Source organism: Mytilus californianus, unplaced genomic scaffold (genome assembly GCF_021869535.1).
Source record: "Mytilus californianus isolate M0D057914Y unplaced genomic scaffold, xbMytCali1.0.p SCAF_10, whole genome shotgun sequence".
Classification (NCBI taxonomy): Eukaryota; Metazoa; Mollusca; class Bivalvia; order Mytilida; family Mytilidae; genus Mytilus; species Mytilus californianus.
This window is the reverse complement of record NW_026262582.1, coordinates 37,799,367-37,818,368: the sequence shown is the minus strand read 5'-3', so window position 1 is coordinate 37,818,368 and position 19,002 is coordinate 37,799,367. Positions and strand designations below refer to the sequence as shown.

Genomic DNA, 19,002 nt, shown 5'->3' with positions numbered 1-19,002 from the left:
TACTATCAATTTAAACCAGTCTTTCTAAAAGCCTGTTATTTTGAAACAGAGTATCAAACATCCTTTAAGTATGTATTATTTTTGGACGACTAGGTGTGTGTTATAGAATAAACTGAAAATATTTCTGAATCACTAAGCAATTACTGGTTAACGATTCATATGCGTATGTCTTTGTTTTAATATCGGAATGGAAGCAAAGTGGTAAACGTATTACAAAAATTATATACATGTATTTCACGAGATGTTTTGATGTAAACATAGTCAAAACGGCCTAAATATTATTTGTGTTTTGAACATGATTCAAAAGAATAACAGACTGTTGACCAATTATCCATCGGAAGTTGTTAGTGTAACACAATGATATAAAAAGGTCGATAGGAGGAAATAAAACACTACACAATTAAATTATAAACAAACGACAAAAACTAAATTTTCCGATTATGCCTTTGTATTATGAAAAACCTGTTACGTATTACAGTCAACGTGGAGAAAATGCACATTTAACTAAATGGTAAAGTACATAATACAATAGTTATATAGTAATATTATTTATCGAACAATTTTTATTTTGCTGTTGTCCTATTCAATTTACGTCCCTACATGAGGTTGATGTGTTATGGTCTCAGGAGGATATAATGCTTTTGTTAAAAGTTCTTTGACTTGTGACTAATCTAGCAAAAGGTTGTAACAAGATTTACATTTTGAGTTATTAAAAAGGAAAACAGATTTTGATTTATCTTATCTTGTATTAGACATCTTTACATGATAGGGTAAAATCTAAAAAGCAATATACATCCACTGTGATGCCTGGACTAATATTTTTAAAACTCTTTGACTTGACTCTTAGCATCTTAAGAATTGCATACAAAGGAACAAACACGAGGGTACACTATCGGAATCAGTTCAAACTCTAGTAGTTAAACCAAGTGAGACTACTATTATGTGTGTTTCTTAGTTTTTTTAGTGTATTTTAATGTATATTTGTAAGTGTTTTTGCAAAAAATGTGACTGTGTTATTGATCTGGCCTTGCTCATATTCTAGCGTCTCAGTAAGTATGGTGAAAAATAATCGTGCGTCTGATGTTGTAGTATTGTACGTCTATCATAGTCGGTGACTTTAAAAGGCGAAATAGTTGAAAATTTTGCAAAATAGACATATACCGTCTCTACAAATACATTTTAGTAGGACATCGGCACGTATTCAATAAAAGTAGAATTTAAGGACTCCATAAAATTTAAACAAAAATCATATCATTATTTGTTATAATGGGCGAAGGATAATTAATGACTACCCATTAAGGTCAGTATAGACAACTTCATTGGTATGTATTTACTGATAAGCAAAACTGAAAGTTTCTAATCAAACCGCAAATATGATACATGATAAACTCGATAAGCACTTGTTTGTTCTTCCGGTTTTGGAATTTTAACTAACCTTATTTAAATAACTGCAGTTAATATTGATTTCTTTTTGCAGACATAGCTAAGGGATAGAGTTTTAAAATGCCACCAATAATATCTTTGATCATGTTGATGGTGATAACAGTTTATATAGAAATGGTGCCAGGTATATATAACAATAGAATAACACGAACAAGAAGTCAGAGAAAGAAAAACCCAATTTCAAACAAAACACGAGAAGACGCAAAATAATATTGGAGATATTTAGGAGATAACTGTATTGTATTTAAAGCTCCGATGGCATCAATTGGGAATTTGATGGTCGCACATTAAGTTTACTAGCGACGCGTCAGCGGAACCAGTAAACGGGTATTTGGAACATCAAATCACAAATTGATGCCATCGAAGCTAAAAATACAATACTGTTATCTCCATTTTAGTGAAACTGGCTGAAAACAACGTCAAATCATACATAAAAATCTTTCACACGTCGTCTGTGCTTGCGTTTATGATTTCTTAACATCAATTAAGAACTGATGCCATGATAATTGGCTTTGTTATCGCGTCATATGTCTTTAAACAAAACTACTTGCATCGCGCAAAAAAGGAATACCGACTCTGGACATGACGACTCCGTCTTTCAGATCTAATTATTCAATATCTGTCTGGCCTGTTTTTAACAAAAATCTTTCTTCTCAAAATGACCGTTAGTCAATACTGACAATTATTATTTGTCGTAATATATTTTTTTGTAAAACGCAGGCCCGTTATTTTAGTAGGATACATCATATTATCATATTTAATTATTATCTACGGAAACAACATATTTCGAATACTATCACTTCAGATTTACAACTGCTGAATATCCCAGATAAAGACTCATTCAAAATATACAAGCACAAAGTTAACAAACAAAAAATATACAAAATAACAATAATCAATCATGGACCATATAAAGAGGAAAAACATACAGCATCATTACAAAAAAAAATTCAAACATTAACTGTAAAAAAAAAAAAAAAAAAAAAAAAAAAAATAGCAATAAATACATTGGAGAGTCAAATTCGGCAATAAGTCTCATTCGGTTTTGTCTTTAGTACGTAACAAGGAAGGAGAAATGGCTTTGTAGTTCATATACTTGCTCGTTCGTGAAGAATATATTTTAAACGGTAAATCAAACGATGACGGCATCCGTAAAATATTCCAAAGGATTACTTTAATGAATAACTTCCTTTCTTGTGAAATAATACAAACAACGAAACATAACAAACATAACTAGATAAATTAATCATAGTATAAAATAAGAAGATCTGGTATTATTCCCAGTGAATACACTACCTTACAAAGTTCAAATGAAGTGGATGCAAGCAAATACGGCTTTCAACCATCAGGAACACACATACCATTTAGTCAGTCATTAAAGGCCCTGACATGAAAAATATAAATCAATTAAAATGAGAAAACTAATGGCATAATTTATAACAAAACAATTCACGAAAAACAAATATGACAGACATGTTGATTCTTAACAATATAATATTTTGTGTTCCCAAGTTTATAGACAGACGATTACAATTAAACATACTTTAACTTTATATTTTTATATTCTTAAATCTCAGGCATTCTGAATGATATAGTCCCAGTAAGTGTTCAAAAAGGAGAAAAAGTTGTCTTGAAATGTTGCGGCTCTGAAGATGAATGGACTTGGTTAGGACCAGATACCAACAATATATCGCAAATCCATGTAGTCTACTTTTCAAATAATCTAAAAAATCCGAAACTGAACCAGTCAAAGTACCTCGTTGAGAAAAATGACAGAAACTATGATTTAATCATCCTGAATTTTCAAAACGAGAATACTGGTGTTTATGTATGCAGATTTTTAAATAATGGAGCATTTCATGAGACTAAGTTTAACGTCTCTTTGAAAGGTTTGTATACAATATCATATCCTGAATATGCTCGATGATGCTCCATAATACCGGTAATGCAATACGGTAAATAATGTCCTACAGTCAGTCATAAGTTAACATTAACTTCCTTTACAGATGTAATGTTACATAGTTTCTTGTTCACATGCTAAATTCTTGCGTTTAATATACGAATGAGATTTGGCATTAGTGGGAATAAGACAACTCTTTACAAGACTTCAAATAAAGTAGATGTTAGCAATTATGACAACCGTACGGCCTTCAACAATGAGAAAAATGCATACAGCATAGAAAACCAAAGGCCTTATAACAAATCTACGTAACTTTTAAAACATGCCTTTTTCATCAGACATCTTTACATACATTCGCACAATGGATTTGTTCTATTTACTATTTTCAATACGGTTCAAAAAATCATTTTTCAATTGAGGGTTGAAATATCAAAAGGACTAGTTTCCGCAACCAGCGTTTCTTATTCATTTGTGTGTTGAAATGAAACAGACCAAGCCTAAAGATAACTTTACGCTCTTAACAAGAAGTTGCAAAATGTTGCCCCTCTGATCACAAATAACATGAGTTGATCTTAAAAGTCAGAACAATACATTATTAAATGGTTTCCAGTCTTTCAGTCAATATGCGGACTCATCCAATGCGTTATATTATGTACTGTTTATGCTACTCACTTTTAATCAATTAAGATCAGTTTAGTGTGTGTTCAGACTGTGCAGTAATTCTTTTTAACCTGTACAAACCAGTAATATTATACAATTATTGACTTTTGATGAGGTTGATACAATGATTTATCAACCCAGAGATATAAATGTATGATATTCACCGAGGCCAACGACCGAGAGTGAATGTCCTATCACTTGGGTTGATAAATCATTGTATCAACTAAAATCAAAAGTCAACAACTCCTTTATTATATGAATTTTTATCCTTATTTGATTTTCTAGTATTTGCATAATTTACTGTTAAAACTGCTCCCTGTTTTTATAATAAATATTTTATGTGCTTTGCAGTTTCTAATTTCCATAAGTCGAAATTTACAATAAAGATTACTAAAAACATATGCACCAAAACAAGAAGAAGAGAAAATTTCACCGAAAACAAGAAAAAGAAAGAAAAAACGGGAATTTACTTGACGTCATAAACCTACGTCATTGACGTTACCTTGAAAAATCTATATATAGGTACACGGACGTTGTTCCAAATCGTATATTAACCTCTCGTGATTTTTGCCGCGGTGAATATAACGTTTTTATCAAAAATGATTTCTTATGCTTTTAACCAATGAGAAAACAGAAAATATATAGTCATATAATAAATTGAATTGTCTTAAAAGCTAGTGAACAGTACTTAATTGATTACAATGGGCATGCCTGAACAGTACTAATCACATTGGATAAGTGTGAACATGGCATTCTAATATTTTTCAATGAAAATGTGTTATATAAAATATCACTTGTTATCCAAAAGACAGAAAAGATGTTAATTAAAGTAACAATAAATGTAACAGCTAATATCTTATTTATTTCATTTCAGATACGTCACCAAGCAGTACAATAATATACGGCGAAGGAAGGAATACTGTTCTAAATACTACTAACGATTGGGAAAAAAACGCAACTCAAAATATAGAAGGTGGTATAAGATACGATATATCATGAAACCGTTTCCTGGCATTTTACATTAAAAAAAAGTTACTATGAAATCGTATGCAACTCAATTATATCAAACAATATATGTAGGCAATTTCAACACATTAAAGTATCGAGTATGATGTCGTAAAAAATTTCATCTGTTCATGTGTATATCTAATCAAATATACAGTTTGACTTAATCCAATTGATTTTCTGGGAGCCCAAATGTAAAAAAAAAAAAACAATCCAAAGAGGTTTATCGAAAAACTTGGTTAACACGGTATTGTGTGATCACAATAAATTATAATCGCTGTTCTCTATTTTTGTCCTAAATCTGTTTGGATGCAGATACGTTTAATTGACATCGAAACTGCAGTGTTTGGCATGTTTAGAATGTAAACTCAATTAAAATGTTTGATAAAAAAAGATATTTCGGCAAAAAAAGTCTTCTTATCAACTGAGTATTGGTATTGGTGTGTTTGGTGAGCTTTTGTTTTTTCCATTTGTTAAGGGGTTTTCCGTTTTGAATTTTTCTTAAAGTTCAGTACTTTTGTGATTTTACTTTATATGATTAAAATGTTCACGTAATTTTCTTTCAGATAATCCTTGTACATGTAATTCGACACTGCATAATGAATTTTGGAAGGTATCAGGCGGTTTTTTAGGAGGAATTATTGTATGTCTAATCTGTTCAAATATTTATTGTTACATGAAACTTAAGAAAGCATCAAAGGATATATCCGAAGTTCAAAGGGAAGGCCAGTATGATGAAATAGGCTCCATTAACTATAATGTTGTTAGTATAGAAACCTTGGGTGACAATACAAGATATCGAACGTCTGTAATGAATTCCTCTGGGACAAACATTGATACAAGTTCTACCAAATCACCAACTTTAAGCTACAGTTCTACCAATGATTCATTATCAAGGAAAACAGAAGGTTCTGAAAATACATACGAATCAATAAACCTAGATCAAAATCATACTCAGGAACATAGAAAGAGTGCTGGAAACACCATACCATCACCTTGTTTCTATGACATTGATACACGTTCAACCAAATCAACAACTTTAAGCTTCAGTTCTACCAATGATTTATTATCAAGGAAAACAGATGGATCTGAAAATACATACGAACCAATAAACCTAGATCAAAATCATATTCATGAATTTAAAACATGTAACGTTATCACCACAACTTTAACTAGCGTATATGAAAATACTGTGGTTTTTCCTAATAATAGTTACAAGAAGAAAGATGACCTGGATAATAAAACCCCATGGCTTTGTATCTACAATCGCATAGAAAATTAAATATGAGTTAATATAAAACAATAACATGTACACAAAAAAGGAAGGAAGCATATTATGTAAATTTATCATTTTTATGTTCATAATGGCGAATCAAAATGGGATTTCTAGAAGTGGAGAACCGATAAAAAGGGGAACTTTTGTTTATATTATATATGTTGTTTTCATACAGAAAATTTATATTTCTCAATCATTTGAGATTCCGAACACTTTTTTATTCAATAGATACAGCTTGTACTACAGGTGAGGTGGTCGCTATAAAACAGCCACACAGTTTACACGTGTACAACTGTCATACAAGTTGGTGGGCTAGCTAGCTATAAAACCTACAAGTTCTTTCAGAAAATGCCTGTACCAATTAATTCAGGAATACTGCAGTTGTTTTTCATTTGTTCTGTTGATCAATGTTGATTCATAGCGTTTGATTTTGTCATTTTATACGAACTTCCTCATTTTTGGAATTTGCTTTGGAGTTCAGTATTTTTGTAATATTTTATAATGACAATGCATTTTTTACGAGCTTACAACTGTTGGTCGAGTAAGAAACATTAGTAGTTTATCGATGTGCACATCTTATAAATCTTTTAAAAATAAAAAAACCAAGATTAAATGTACACCTCACAGGAATCTCCTTGGCACAACTGATTACATTTATTGATGCCAGGTCTGATCAATTTAGATCCAGTTATGTTCCTTTATTAGTAGATCTTTTTATACATGTGTTACAATATAGTTCTCAAGATATCTACCAAAAAGGCAGACACATGGTAAGAATGGTAATAAAACGGCAAAAAAATCAAAATTTCCGTGAAAGGCGTAAGTTTCCCAATAAAATGTTACAGAGAAACAGCGCAGGCTGTATGACATGCCAGATGCATTAGAGAATAGTGTACGGTGCATAAGGAATATTGTCTGTATAATTTCGATTTGTTTTATAAAAGATTTATTGAAATTCACAATTCCCCCATATACGTTTAATGACATTGAAGTTTCTTATCATTTTACAATGTGTTACTTTTACAACAGCACATATGAAACCACTGTATCCTTATGTAAAATGCATCTTTTAATAATTGAATGTAAAACTATAGATTTTTTTCTGCATATTAGGATCTTTCTAGCCCAAAACCAGGAAATTTAACACGGTTCTGATTTAGGTATGAAACCAAAAAGATTGTATAAAAACAAAAATACAAAAATGCTAAATACAAGACAAAATACAAAACAACACAAGACATTATCAAATGTATGCATCAACAAACGATAAAAGGACAAATGTTCCCTCCAAACTGCTCACCTGTTTTATGCCCAATTTAATCCAATACTTCATTGTCACCTGTTTTAACTTCTTAAAATCTGCCCTTGTTCGGAAACCATTTTATTCGTTCTCCGTCCTTAACAAAAATTTTAAGAATTGTCTTAAAATTGTCCGTTAATAAAAAATGTTGAAATTATTAGAAACTAAAGTTTTAACCAACTCAAGCAAAGTTGACCTAAAATATATTTTGCTATTTTGCTTAGTTACTTTTATGATAATGTAGCTCTTCAACTGTTTAGGATTCTATACATCCATAAAATCCTTGGCTTTCAAATATTCGGCTTTGAGTGTTCCTGATGAAGGAAGATCCAGAAAAGCCATCCAGACGCAGGAAATTTATATGTTGTTTCATTTTTTTCTTAATTCAAAATTCCCCTCTTAGGTTCCTTAGAATGAATCATAACTGCCATATATGTGACGAAATTGCCCTAGGTCATAAAATCTTGGATGCTTTTACAGAAAAAATACAAATCAGCTTTTAATATACAGTATTGATAATTTATATTATAATATATCAAACATTTGACGGACATGGAATTTGGTTACACAACATTCATCACCTTTTTCTAGTTTGTTAATTTTTGGTTTATTGAAGGACAGTTAGTAGATGTAAAACAAACAAAATTTCTATTTTCAAATAACTCAAATATCTTTATTGTAATAAAACGATTCTATATTTGTATGATTGTCGTTTGTTTGCTTGCTAGACATAACATGTTTGTCACAACATTAATACAAAGCAACCAGTCAAAGTAATTTTCATAATTTGCCATCAAAGGGATGCTATTTTTGTTATCAGTTGTTCATTTTTTGGTTTTCAATAGAAGTCACCATACGGCCTTGAACAACCAAAAACCAACGGCCTGATTAATGCAGAAAATAATAAAGAAAAACCAGTACAATAACAATATAACAATTGTAGGGATTTTATTTTTACATCTATTGAACTTAAAAACTTCCCATTGTTAACCTGTCTCTCTCGGAAGTTGTACGGGTCAATGATGTCACAAAATTACCAATACACGGAAATTAATTACTGTAATTATGTATAAAATCGAGTACAAATTAAACCTCACCTTGAATCTGCCATTACAATTGAAAAAAGGTAAATATTATGATTTAATGTGTGTGCAACCAACGAGAGGAGGATACCTTGATGGTAAAAAGCTTAACATCAGAAGAAATTATTTGATGCGGGAATTTCAATTTATATTCATGTTTTTTATCACTTATCTGTATTATCTACTTAATTTAATGTAATTTTTTCAAACATCAATATATACATGTATAATGAGGCGTTTTTTTATAGATGATTCCCTATAATAGGCTTTAAATTCCATTTGAATATTTTGTCTTTATCAATATGCGTGAACTATTTTCATCGCTATTAATGATATTTAAATCAAAAACACACACACGGATACTTTTTGATTCTTTCAATTTATATATAAAATTTGAACATCAACATGAAAATCTAATATATATAGAACTAAAACACTTTACTATGATACACACATTTAATAGTGGAAAAAAAAAGAAACAGAGTGTATACTTGTATGACACAAAATCACAATAGACCGCTAAGTGGTCTCGTGGTAGCGTGTTTGCCTCAAGTGATGGAGGGCATAGGTCCCAAGTTCCAATATCATTTGGTCATGTACTTGATATCATGTACTGTAATCTATGATATTTGCATCCTTCTTCCTTCCGTATAACTTTTGTATGTCTGTACATATACATTATGTAATATTTATTGTGTGTATCTCTATACCAATGTAATTTGGTTTGTTGAGAAATAAAGACACATAGTGGTCAAGACAAAGACTTGAACTTTTGTATTTGCTTATTCTTTGCTTAACATGCACCATTAAGGACTAAAAGCAAAGACTGGTTGACTTGGAATCAGAATAATGAGTCCGGATAGGGTTATAATTGTCTTTCTGTCGACCTTGTGAACTGGCAAGGTAAAGATTTGGCTCAGCGTGTCGGTCTTGTACAAAGCAGCCAGGGTAAGTATTAATATTACAGCAACATTTAATCGTCCTGTTTTGCAAGAAAAGACAAAGAGACAAACAATAGTACACAAAACACAACATTGAAAACAATAGACAGAACAACATGAACCGCACAAAAACAACGGTGATCACAATGGCTCTGGAAGGGTAAGCAGATCATGCTCCCTATATGGCACCTATCAGGATGCTTATGTAAGTATAAGCCAGGTAATAAGCCTAATTCGGAAGATTACATTCGAAGAAAAGGGGACGAGATTATAAGTACGCGTTTTGAACGTATAAGTTTCTATGAAAGTTATTTTGGAAAAGAGCAGGTATGTATATTCCTTTGTCATGTTTATCTTAACAGCTTCATGTATGTTCTAAATCCAATACTTTTATTAGCATGTGACGCCTTGAAAAATGATATTTTCAATAGTAAACACACAAGCAGAAACTAAAAATATTACAGTTGTTATAAAAGCCTCATCTATGACTGATCAAATTTTTGCAGCTTCAAAACAATCATTATCAGAACAGCTATCTGTTGTCTAGTCAGAAGGTCCGAGTACACAGTTATCGTCCTTTGATTTTCGTTGTCCACGAATAAAGTCCCTAGTGTGGACAGTGTGTTGCTTGCCAATTTTTTTAGTACCCCTTCCAAATGTATTCCTTCATGTTTTATGCCTCAAATAGCAAGTAGGGGGATGAAATTACACTGTAAAAAAATTTGGGTCATGAATTGCAAAGTAAAGTAGTGATTTGGTCCAGCTGAAAAAGGTTAAAAATTAGCACTTCGGAAGCTGTCAAAAGATTTCAAGACCCCCTTAACATAGAATTGTCCATATTTTGAGTTAGAGCCGATGAAGTTTTCTATAATTTTGATATAATTTGTCCCAAAAGTAGTACAACACACTGTAAAAATATTATTGAGAAAGCGCAGGTGGGATTTTTTTTATTTTCATTTATTGTCTAAAAGAAATGCACTACGAAATAACTGTGTACTCGGACCTAAGAGGCGAAATCAGTAAATATAGAATCTGTACTTTGGCAACTTCCCTGAATGATTTAATGGTGTCAATTTGTCAGATAGCATGAAACTAAAGGATTTAAACTTTTATTTGATAGAAATTCTGCAAAAATTACCCATTTTGGCATTATATGGTCAAAATAAGCATTTCAAAGCTTTTTCAATTTTGATGCATAAATGGCATTCTGACTTTCTATGTGACAGGTTTTCCTGTGTCAATATTTGTGTTTCTATGCTTTAACCCAGTTGTATTACTCATTTGTGAACTCTGAATCTACAGAAAATAAGATTATCTCAGACAATATGTGCAAAATGTGTTGTATAAATGACCCTCGTGTAACGGCCTGTTTGGATCAAGTTAAATGTGAGGACCTAGGTACATAAAAGTTGAAGTCCATAATAAAGATTTCACTAAATTTGTATTAAAAGCACTTCACAATGTCTTTTGTACCTGTTTCATTTCACATAGTATCTTTCTTTTCTTATGTTAAATAGCAAGTGGTTCAAATATAAGCCTGCTGAGGCTAAAATTGCATGCGAGTTTTTCACTAAAAAGTGAAAAATCTTTGTATCAGACCATACTGTCTGCAAAAAAAGTAGAATGCAAGAGTCCCTTTATTCTCAGATTTATTGTATCATGTAACCTGAGTATAGAAATTATAAAAGAGACACAAATTTTTATTTCCTATAGCTTCAGTATGCATTTTTAAATGTAAATATGTGCTACGGCCTAAATTGACCCTAAATTATTTTCAGTCTTACTTGGCTTAAGACCCTTTTATACTAATATGGTATGCTATTTGTAATTTTTCTTTCCATTTAAAGTACATTTAATACATATGTAAGGATTATTTATAACCAAAAAACTCCACAAATTTAAAATTGCTGGAAAATAATACATCTTCATGTAAGGCCCCCCTTCATTGGAAAACCTCCATTTTTTGGCACAGGCTCATATAAATTTGACTTTTAAATAATTGTGATAAGTCTGATAAATCAAATGAGTATTCTATTGCTTTAAATACATAATATGTCATATATAAAGCCCTTTAAAATGTAATTTTTTGCAATATTTTAATTTTTAAAGCCCCAAATGTCGATAGTTGAAATTTTTCAATTTAAACGTCAAAATTTAACACGCGAAGTTGAATATAGAATTTATCATATTGTCTATAATATATATCCTATTGCCATGAAACTTTGTCAGCAGTCTCATAATTTATTAAGCTTTAGTCATACCAAGTTTTATTAAGATTGGTCAAATTTTTCTATCCTATTAGGTCCGAGTACACAGTTATCGTCCTTTGATTTTCGTTGTCCACGAATAAAGTCCCTAGTGTGGACAGTGTGTTGCTTGCCAATTTTTTTAGTACCCCTTCCAAATGTATTCCTTCATGTTTTATGCCTCAAATAGCAAGTAGGGGGATGAAATTACACTGTAAAAAAATTTGGGTCATGAATTGTAAAGTAAAGTAGTGATTTGGTCCAGCTGAAAAAGGTTAAAAATTAGCACTTCGGAAGCTGTCAAAAGATTTCAAGACCCCCTTAACATAGAATTGTCCATATTTTGAGTTAGAGCCGATGAAGTTTTCTATAATTTTGATATAATTTGTCCCAAAAGTAGTACAACACACTGTAAAAATATTATTGAGAAAGCGCAGGTGGGATTTTTTTTATTTTCATTTATTGTCTAAAAGAAATGCACTACGAAATAACTGTGTACTCGGACCTAAGAGGCGAAATCAGTAAATATAGAATCTGTACTTTGGCAACTTCCCTGAATGATTTAATGGTGTCAATTTGTCAGATAGCATGAAACTAAAGGATTTAAACTTTTATTTGATAGAAATTCTGCAAAAATTACCCATTTTGGCATTATATGGTCAAAATAAGCATTTCAAAGCTTTTTCAATTTTGATGCATAAATGGCATTCTGACTTTCTATGTGACAGGTTTTCCTGTGTCAATATTTGTGTTTCTATGCTTTAACCCAGTTGTATTACTCATTTGTGAACTCTGAATCTACAGAAAATAAGATTATCTCAGACAATATGTGCAAAATGTGTTGTATAAATGACCCTCGTGTAACGGCCTGTTTGGATCAAGTTAAATGTGAGGACCTAGGTACATAAAAGTTGAAGTCCATAATAAAGATTTCACTAAATTTGTATTAAAAGCACTTCACAATGTCTTTTGTACCTGTTTCATTTCACATAGTATCTTTCTTTTCTTATGTTAAATAGCAAGTGGTTCAAATATAAGCCTGCTGAGGCTAAAATTGCATGCGAGTTTTTCACTAAAAAGTGAAAAATCTTTGTATCAGACCATACTGTCTGCAAAAAAAGTAGAATGCAAGAGTCCCTTTATTCTCAGATTTATTGTATCATGTAACCTGAGTATAGAAATTATAAAAGAGACACAAATTTTTATTTCCTATAGCTTCAGTATGCATTTTTAAATGTAAATATGTGCTACGGCCTAAATTGACCCTAAATTATTTTCAGTCTTACTTGGCTTAAGACCCTTTTATACTAATATGGTATGCTATTTGTAATTTTTCTTTCCATTTAAAGTACATTTAATACATATGTAAGGATTATTTATAACCAAAAAACTCCACAAATTTAAAATTGCTGGAAAATAATACATCTTCATGTAAGGCCCCCCTTCATTGGAAAACCTCCATTTTTTGGCACAGGCTCATATAAATTTGACTTTTAAATAATTGTGATAAGTCTGATAAATCAAATGAGTATTCTATTGCTTTAAATACATAATATGTCATATATAAAGCCCTTTAAAATGTAATTTTTTGCAATATTTTAATTTTTAAAGCCCCAAATGTCGATAGTTGAAATTTTTCAATTTAAACGTCAAAATTTAACACGCGAAGTTGAATATAGAATTTATCATATTGTCTATAATATATATCCTATTGCCATGAAACTTTGTCAGCAGTCTCATAATTTATTAAGCTTTAGTCATACCAAGTTTTATTAAGATTGGTCAAATTTTTCTATCCTATTAGGTCCGAGTACACAGTTATCGTCCTTTGATTTTCGTTGTCCACGAATAAAGTCCCTAGTGTGGACAGTGTGTTGCTTGCCAATTTTTTTAGTACCCCTTCCAAATGTATTTCTTCATGTTTTATGCCTCAAATAGCAAGTAGGGGGATGAAATTACACTGTAAAAAAATTTGGGTCATGAATTGTAAAGTAAAGTAGTGATTTGGTCCAGCTGAAAAAGGTTAAAAATTAGCACTTCGGAAGCTGTCAAAAGATTTCAAGACCCCCTTAACATAGAATTGTCCATATTTTGAGTTAGAGCCGATGAAGTTTTCTATAATTTTGATATAATTTGTCCCAAAAGTAGTACAACACACTGTAAAAATATTATTGAGAAAGCGCAGGTGGGATTTTTTTTATTTTCATTTATTGTCTAAAAGAAATGCACTACGAAATAACTGTGTACTCGGACCAGAACATTGTTTATCAAATTTTCAGGTTTGAAGTTCTGTATAACCAATTCGCAGATGATGTCTCACGAGAAGCCGAAGGTGTTAATTATCGTATTTAAGCAGATTCATTTTTATTTGTTTTTATCGTTTCTCATCGATTTTGTTTTTACTAATTCATGCTATTTGAGTAATTTCTATACTTTTGTTTTTTTTTTGGTCTGCAAATTAGAAAAAATGTGTTCGCAAAAAAACGTTTGTTACATACCATGATTGTCATTCGTATCCATTTAATTTCACATACCATCACAAAAGGAATAAAATAGAAATATTCATGTACAAAGATGATCTTATCGGTGTATAACGTAATTATTCATTTATACAAATGACTTTCAATTACAATATCTTTGAAGATAAGATCCTTTTCTCTTCTGATAACTTGCTCCTTCAATAGAAAAGAAACTACTAAAAAACTTTTCGAAAAAAGAAGAGGAAACCAGGAAAGGAAAAAGGAACAGAATGCAACACTGAATTTATCAAAGCTAGATCATCTGGTGAAATACCCTGAAATATAATTTTTTTGGTGAAAGTTCGACCACACCTTAGTGTAAACAAATAGTAAAAGTAACAGTGAGTGAAAAATGAGTTTTATAATTTTTTTTTTTTTATATCATTTAAATTGGGACAACTAGCAAATAATTTCATGTCATAAATTCTTTTTCAGGCATAGTGGATAGTGTTGGAAAATGTCGCCAGTATTTATTTTGATGGCAATAACATTTCATTTGCAAATAGTTTCAGGTATATAGATAAAATCAAAATAAAATTACGGTGAATTACATATGAAACAGCAATTCCTTAGTATACAATATAGAAGTCATGAGATACAGGAGTAAAATCATTTCAAATATTCCTCTTTGCACTAAGCAAACGGGAAGAATGGTTTGGTTTGTTACTTTTCCGACTGCTGTTTTTATTTAATGAATATAACAATCTGTTTTGTTTGTAGCACGCTTTATGTTTTTATTCGATACAATCGCAAAGCTTGAGTAACTGTGGAAAATGTCGCAGAATAAATCGGTTTTTGTGTGTCATAAAACAGAACATTTAAGTACTATCTAATCGAAAAGGATGCATCTAAACAATTCTCTCAATAATTTTGGTATATCCCAATTTCATCATCACTGGCGATTAAAGGAACTCTAAATTTAAACATATTAATGCATTAATCTCTATTGTAATGAATGTATGTCCTTTTTAACAATATATCCTTTATTTAAATAATTTCAGTTTCCAAGCTCGACTAAAGAAATAAAAATATATCCTTTATTTAAATGATTTCAATTTCAAAGCTCGACTAAAGAAACAACAATATATCCATTATTTAAATGATTTCTTTTTCCAAGCACGACAAAAGAAAATAGCCCAAATCATATTAGATCAACTTTGTATAAAGTAGTTGCTTAGTATTACATAATAAACATATCAGAATATCATTGAAACTTTACTAAAATGTTTATATCAAATTAATAAATGATACCAGTTGAATTGGACAAGATGCAGTGGTCTTATTTATAATTTTTACAACGTTTTAACGACTGCAGGGGATATCAATATTACCACGGTGTATTGAAATATGTCTATTGTTACAAACAGTATTTTGAACTTTTGATGTCCCGTTTGCATTGCTTTCTTCTTGCATTTTGATCATATTGTTTATATTATGTCAAAAAGAAAATATTTGGCTTCCACATGTCCGACAGCAGAGGTAGTGGTAGACACTTAAAAGACGGCGCCCATGAACTCACTGTTCCTGAAGAAATAATTCATGGCAGCCGTAGATTTGTTTGCATTTAACCATGGGTTGGGCATTTATATTCGATTATTTTACCCTGAGCGATTCTAATAGGACAAATTCGGTAATTTTGTTAACCGTGAAAGCCCTATACACACGATATTGTTTCGGCTGTTCCGTTTTACCCCAATATGATAATATAAGTAATATTATATAATTCAATAATATTTTTTTTAAATCGCACTTTTCACCTATATATGTCCTTCTAATGTAATTTTATTGCATTCTGAGGCGTACAAGAAGCTTTAAAACGCCCGCTGTTTACATTTGAATATTTGTTTACCGAAACATACAAATGACATTACCTTGTTTCGTTGCCATGCAAAGACGATAACATCATTTCGCGGAATTTTCGTTTTATGAAATTTTACCATGAAACGTAGATTGAAATGGACTGATTTGTTTGTTTTGCTTTAGAATAGAGATAACTATATTGTATCTGAATCTTGACCTATGTAAACTGTGAGTTTTGATGTCGAAAATTGAGAAATCCTGGTAGTATAATTAAGTTGGGCGAAACGAGGAACAGCCAGTTTTGTGTATTTATGCGCTTGCGCTAAAGGTAGATATACTGTGATTATACTGGTTGACGATAATAGGTCGTCATATAAGAATTAATGATGACGAAAATTAAAATCACATCCTTTTCTGTGTATTCTTCATGCTTGTGAGTTATTTTGTGTCATTTTTTGATAACCTCATCCTTTATTTTCTTATTATAAGAATAATTTAAAGTGTGCTATTGGTGTTCGTACCTTCTGTATTCGCAGGCATTGGAAATGGTAATGGTATAGTCACAGTCAGGGTTCAAAGAGGAGAACGAGTAATATTGAAATGTTTAAGCTCCGGAGTTATGAGAAGTTGGTTAGGACCAGATTTCAGCAATTTAACAAACGAACAAGCATTGATTTATTTTTCAAATTATCTCAAAAACCCGAAACTGAGCATGTATAAATATTCCGTGAAGGCAAAAAATGGAAACTATGACTTGACTATTTTCAATTTCCAAAAGGTCGATACCGGGTTTTATAGTTGCAGATGTTTCAATGACCATGATAACGGAACATTTAATGAAACTAAGTATAACGTTTCATTATTAGGTATGTATACCAATTCAAATCGTTATACAATTTGACGATGCTTCATTATACAAATAATACTCATAGTTCAAAACTTTAAATCAAAGTTCCACGGATACAAAACATGGAACAAGCAATGTTTTCCAGCATGTTATATTTTAACATATTTATAGAGATGTATGAATCATTTCTTTTTATAGAAACCTTCTAACACATCAACGAATAGAATATTGAGAAGAAGCATACACATCTTCTTGTCAGATTGGAACGATGAAATAGTATATGAACAACTAAGGTCGTCAATTCTAAAAACGTTTTAATTGGTTCGACTACATTTTTGAGAATGTTCAAGCTGACAACGTAGTTTTTTTGAGGAAGTTAGTCTGAAAAATTTCCAATGTTTCGATTGTACTTTTTTAAAATTTTGTCTTAGATAGATAAAATACGAATGCAAATAAGAAGATATTGTATGATTGCTGAAAAAATACAATAGATAAAAAGACAGATGTTCAAGGATATACGTTCACAATCTGAAAAACAAAGATAGTATGTGTACTGCTTCCGTTGTATCTCCTCAGTGAAAATTTGGTGTGGTTTTTTTAAATTCTTTAGAGTGTTATTAATAAATATTTCCTCGATTTAAATTGAAAGAATATCGATAAATATTTACGTACAATAGAAATGTGTTTTATTTGTCAACACGTGAAGCTTTGATTCGGAGCAAGTTGTGAGCTTTTACTACACTTGATTAACTGAAATTTCACTGGTATTTTCGAATGAGTGGTATTTCCTTATAAACATTACAGACCAAACTCGCTAAAACTGCTGCTCGGTAAACAATACGGTATATGTCAACACATCAGTTTATTCATTAACTCCATGTTGATATTATATATAATCATGTATAATGGAGAAAGCGAAAGAGATTAGAGAGGGGGTAAAGAAATTTCTATCCAAGAAAAAGATTATATTAGCAGAATTTGGCTAACCCTTTCGGAATTTTGGGTCCTCAATGCTCTTGAACTTCGTTCTTTATTTGGCTTTAATTTCTTTTTATTCGAGCGTCATTGATGAGTCTTTGTAGACGAAACGCGCGTCTAGTGTACACAAATGTAGGCCTGGTATCTATGATGAGTAATTTACCTGGTCGATCGAAGATTCACGAGTACCAAATTATGACAAGGTTGACATTTAATAGTTATAAATATGTGATACAAAGTAGACAATGTTCGTATATTTTGATTACACCTTCATTTCTTTTCTTCAAAGATGAAGGCGTTGAAACAAGTAGAATCGGATATGAAAGAAGAAGGGATTTAGGACACACACCAGGCATTCAAGTAAATGTCAAGGAAACAGGTTCTCAATGTAAGTACATTAGAACAAATTATCAAGTATACACGATATCATTATAAGGATATATCTTGTTTATATTCTATAACGGATGATCAAGAGTGAATTCAACAATAGTTCAATGGAAAATAGAAGCGCTTCATATTAAAATGAGCACGCGATCTTCGCTTTTACTACCCAATACAATTATTAAAAGAAGCAGTAAATTCTTATAGTTACATTTTCATGCTACAACCATGAAATCAAGAGGTGAATAAATATTTTCGTTTGTTTTTCTATGTATTTATTTAGCATAGCACGTGCAGTCATAGCTGATGTATTTTATACTGAAATAAAATATGAGATTGGAGTGCCTGGCGATTGCTGGCATCCAATCTATATTACGGATTCTAAATAAATATACATGTTATGCAATTATTTAGTCTTTAAAGCTCGATTACACTTTTTATTTTAAATTAGTCTTATATAGTTGAACACGTGTATACATCTGTTGTAGCACCAGCCAACCAAAGACATGCAAAACCTAACTCTAAATTAACGATAACTTTGATCGTTGCTTTTCTGCTTGGGATATCAATGACAATTCTTGGATTCATTGCTCGAAGGAAATGGGGAACTTTAGGTGAGGCACA

The 19,002-nt window shown here is 31.1% G+C and overlaps 1 protein-coding gene across 2 annotated transcripts in view; it reads left to right on the top strand.

The window, feature by feature from the left end:
* Positions 1-409: 409 nt before the first annotated feature.
* LOC127718068 (uncharacterized) overlaps positions 410-19,002 on the top strand; it is a 30,990-nt gene continuing 12,397 nt past the window's right edge. Inside the window, exons 1-8 of one of the 2 annotated variants that reach the window (XR_007989549.1) lie at positions 410-511; positions 1,478-1,567; positions 3,021-3,332; positions 4,878-8,764; positions 14,808-14,884; positions 16,709-17,038; positions 18,287-18,385; positions 18,867-18,992. Coding sequence is in view for 1 of the 2 variants with exons in the window: in XM_052223967.1 (XP_052079927.1) it covers positions 1,504-1,567; positions 3,021-3,332; positions 4,878-4,976; positions 5,575-6,290 (1,191 nt within the window). In the remaining variant the exon portion in view is untranslated. Of the gene's footprint in view, positions 512-1,477; positions 1,568-3,020; positions 3,333-4,877; positions 8,765-14,807; positions 14,885-16,708; positions 17,039-18,286; positions 18,386-18,866; positions 18,993-19,002 lie in introns of those variants that run through there. The other variant, XM_052223967.1, reaches the window with a different exon arrangement.